Source organism: Limulus polyphemus, unplaced genomic scaffold, assembly GCF_000517525.1.
Source record: "Limulus polyphemus unplaced genomic scaffold, Limulus_polyphemus-2.1.2 Scaffold601, whole genome shotgun sequence".
NCBI lineage: Eukaryota > Metazoa > Arthropoda > Merostomata > Xiphosura > Limulidae > Limulus > Limulus polyphemus.
Genome location: NW_013666211.1, coordinates 390,686 through 394,564, shown reverse-complemented (window position 1 = coordinate 394,564; position 3,879 = coordinate 390,686). Strand labels below are relative to the sequence as shown.

General features: G+C 28.5%; 1 protein-coding gene across 10 annotated transcripts in view; it reads right to left on the bottom strand.

The window, feature by feature from the left end:
* Window positions 1-3,879, bottom strand: part of LOC106459403 (bromodomain-containing protein 3-like) — a 122,199-nt gene that overhangs the window by 69,001 nt on the left and 49,319 nt on the right. For all 10 annotated transcript variants that reach the window (XM_013919020.2, XM_022385883.1, XM_022385884.1 and 7 more), the window contains one exon: window positions 1,253-1,444. In XM_013919020.2, coding sequence (XP_013774474.2) covers window positions 1,253-1,444 — 192 coding nt within the window. The remainder of the gene's footprint in view (window positions 1-1,252; window positions 1,445-3,879) is intronic.

The window sequence follows — 3,879 nt, the reverse complement described above, 5'->3', positions numbered from 1 at the left end:
ACACACACACACACACACATATATATATATAATTAAAAAATCCTCAAATTCACTTGGTATGAGTATTGTGACATTTGTTTTCTAGGTATCTTCTCTAATTCATTTACCACTCCTTCTCATAAATTACTCATTATAATATTGTCATCACTCAGGCAAAGCATAGTTTTTATAGACTTCAATCTTATTTGGTAACAGAGCCATAAACTAGAAAATCAGAACCCTTTTGCCACACCAACCAAGTAATATTACTTATAACCAATAGAAAGTCAAAGTTTTAACCTATCAAATCGTGTATTATGTTGTTTTCTGTAAAAAGAATTGTCTATTTTGCTTCCAGTTCAAACTTTATTCCTACAGGAAACACATTAATGAGCTTAGCAGATTTTTTTTAACACCTCTTTTAGCACAGTTGGAAGGCCAGAACAGTTGTGATAACTACAGGACATTGTCTGCTTTTTGCATGTTATTATTATTATTATTATATGTTCTTTGGTGCATTATTTAATTAAATAAAAAGTTACTTAGTGCAGTAGTACCAACAGTACAAAAAAGTAGGGTTAAGATTTATCGACACTCGACAGCAAAAACAAAAGATCCAGGTAAGTACTATATTTCTTGTTTTTCATGCATATTCTTTATTTATTATTATAAAAGTAACTAAGATTATACACTTTTTGGTTGGATAAGGTAAAATAAAGAATAAGAATAATAAAACTTAAGTAGAAACGTATAATATTACAAGTTTAAAGCTATTTAGGATAAACAAATGTAGTTTCATGTTACAAGTTGAAATCATTCTAGAATGCAAAAAGGATTAGTATAGATTTATTTAGATTTGTTTTTTGGTGGTTACAAACTGACTAACCTTGTATAGTGTTAGGGTAGAGAAAATAACAAAATATAAAATTTTACTGAAAACAAACATTTGAAATGTATTTAGAAGGTTTCAGAGATCATGCAAATGAAATATGAGAAGCTTCAGATGAAGAAATGTATTATCAATTTTAACTTAAAGCAGTCTATACATTCATGGAAAAACTTTTATTGAAAATATTTCATTAAATATTCTTTTTTTTTTTTTTTCTCTCTACATAAGACTTATTGTTTACTGAAAGCTCACTAAATTTCATGAAGATACACAAAACATATCAGAAGTTATAGTATCGAAACTATAAAGAACAATTTGGGGTCACAATATCAGCCAATTTCATTTTGAGAGGGTTAAAGGGTTTTAACTTGAAAATGTAATTACCTGTTCCTGCAACTGTTTGATCTTTCGCTGCCGTTCATCTTCACTGTCATCATTTTCACTTCCAGAGTATGCAGAACTTGTGTTTCCTGTGCTACTAGTGTTTCCTTCAACTTTTTCAGTTTGGCAAACAGATAAAGGTTCTGAGGATGCTGGTTCATCAGGCATTTTAGCATACATGATCTCAAACACCTCCTAAGAATATACAAGGCATCTTATGAAGCCCACATGTAATTCCTGTTATATAAATTATGAAAATATAAAAAATTACAATGTAAGATGACTCATACATTTTATATCTACACTAGTTATGTCTAATATCATTTGACAGAGATTTAAGTTGTATCAATTCTATGTAGTAAACTAACACCATCACTGCATAATTTGATATCCAGTTATCAACAAACTAGTGTGTGTCTTCACAAAAATTGGTGAGATTTTATTAAACATTACAATTATATTGTACACAAAGAATGAGATTCTTTTAATTAAGTATTTTTAACTAAAGGTTTGTTATTTTTGTACTGTAGTTATTCGCACTCAGACTTTGAATATTTCGAGAATTATCATCAACATATTGTGCAATGAAATGTTTAAAATTAAGAAATAGAAAAAAATTTACATACTTTTTAATTTTTTGTCAAATAATCTTAAAAGATCTTTTGGTTATATTCTTAATTGTATGTTTTTACATTTTCACATATAGTTTATTTTTAATGTTTCATTTTCCTTTCCTTAGCATTATTACTTATCACGACACACGTTAATGGACGTCCTATACAATATTATGGTGTCATCAGCAGACACTTTAGTTTTCTTCAGAATGTTGAGACACTCACCTACTACACTTGGCCTCATCAACTGAGGCAGTTTGGTTTATTATTTTCAAAAATTATTAAACCTTTCTAATATGCATTTAAAATATAAAACTAAAACCTAAATACAATTTACTTGTCCATATAACTCATTTATAGGTGAGCAACAATACTTGGACCAGATTCAAGAACTTGTATGGATTTCTGTGCACCAATTTGAAACTAACTAATGAAAAATTGTAGTGTAAAATTAGCTCTAACTATTGGTTATAAACATCTAGAGAAATAAAGTGTTGAGTGCAAAATTGTTTGATTACATGTAAAAAGTGGGTGTGGCTTCTGTCAAAATTTACCAAGAATGTGTAAACAGAGCAATTAACCTAATTGAACAGAGTTGTTTAAACATTTGTTTAACAAAAAGTAAAGTTTAAGCTGCCTAGTGTCGGCTAAAAATACGAAGAATTAAATTGTGACGGAATGCTACAAGTTCTTCAAATACCTATAGAATGATAAGTTTCTTTTTTTGTGAGTGTAAAACACTTAAATACACCAGAGCAATTAACCTGGTTTCAGTCTATACATTAAGGTCTAGCATACAAGAAGAATTAGTTAAGTTACAAAGACTGAAAGCTAAGACTTGTAAATGCTTGTTCATCATGAAACAACAAAACTGAAGATTAAAGATTTTTTTTGTAAAAGTTTCTTTTGAAATAAAGGAACTAAAACATAGAGAATATAAAACATTGAATTATAACAAATATTATAATGCTAATTTCACTTACATACACTGATAGTAAAGTTACTTAATTAAATTATGAATGTAACTCAGTAAAACTTTGCGACATATGGAGAAAAGGGACCTGTAACCATAGGGTTAGTATGTATAATAATAATAAAAGTATATTGTTTTAGTAAATTGGAAAATTAAAGTGCAAACAGAATGCATATACAAGCAAAAATAGAAATTTCAATTTGGTAATTTTAATTTTTCTTTCAGAATTTTAGATTACTCTATCCAAATTTTGATACCAACAGAAGAATTAACATACAAATGCAGTGTCTTTTGCTAACAAGTTATTGCAAATACTCACACAAACTTTATTTCTGAGATAAATAAATTATTAACATACTGACAAGTTTTAATAGAGAAGTACATTGTAGGTTAAATCACATATTTTCTTAATATCTACTGTTGTATATACAATGTTTCTGGCAATGCCCTTCTTCAGATATCTCTAGCTGAACAGTAAATTCATAAACCTGAAGAATACCACCCAAAATGTATCTACAACAGTATATATTAAAATCAAGACATACAATATTTTCAGTGTATGTGCTCTACCTCACATGACAAATTTCAAAGAATTCCATTCAGAAATACACAAGATATAAAATATCCAATTTTGATTGAAGTTCTTTCTATTTTTTCTTTGTACCAAAACTACAGAAACTTTATTGGATAGAAAAACATACTTAACTTTTATGGATGTTTTTAAAATTTGATATACTGACAGATCTTTACAACCCACAATTAGGTGTCAAATTTGGACTAAATATAAGCTACAATACACAATGTACAAAGTTATTCAACACAAACCACTCAATTTTGACCAGAATTGTTTCCACACACCACTGTGCCCCAAGTTGAACAAAAAATGTGGTCTAGCTAACTACTGAATGAATATTTATTGTAAAATTCTTATCAATGCCATAAGTATAGCTACCAGTTTGGCCACCAATTTTGATTTCATTCCTTTAAGTTGCATACTCAATCCTATTTTGGCTGCACTTTTTTTTTCACATCTAAGGTGTTTC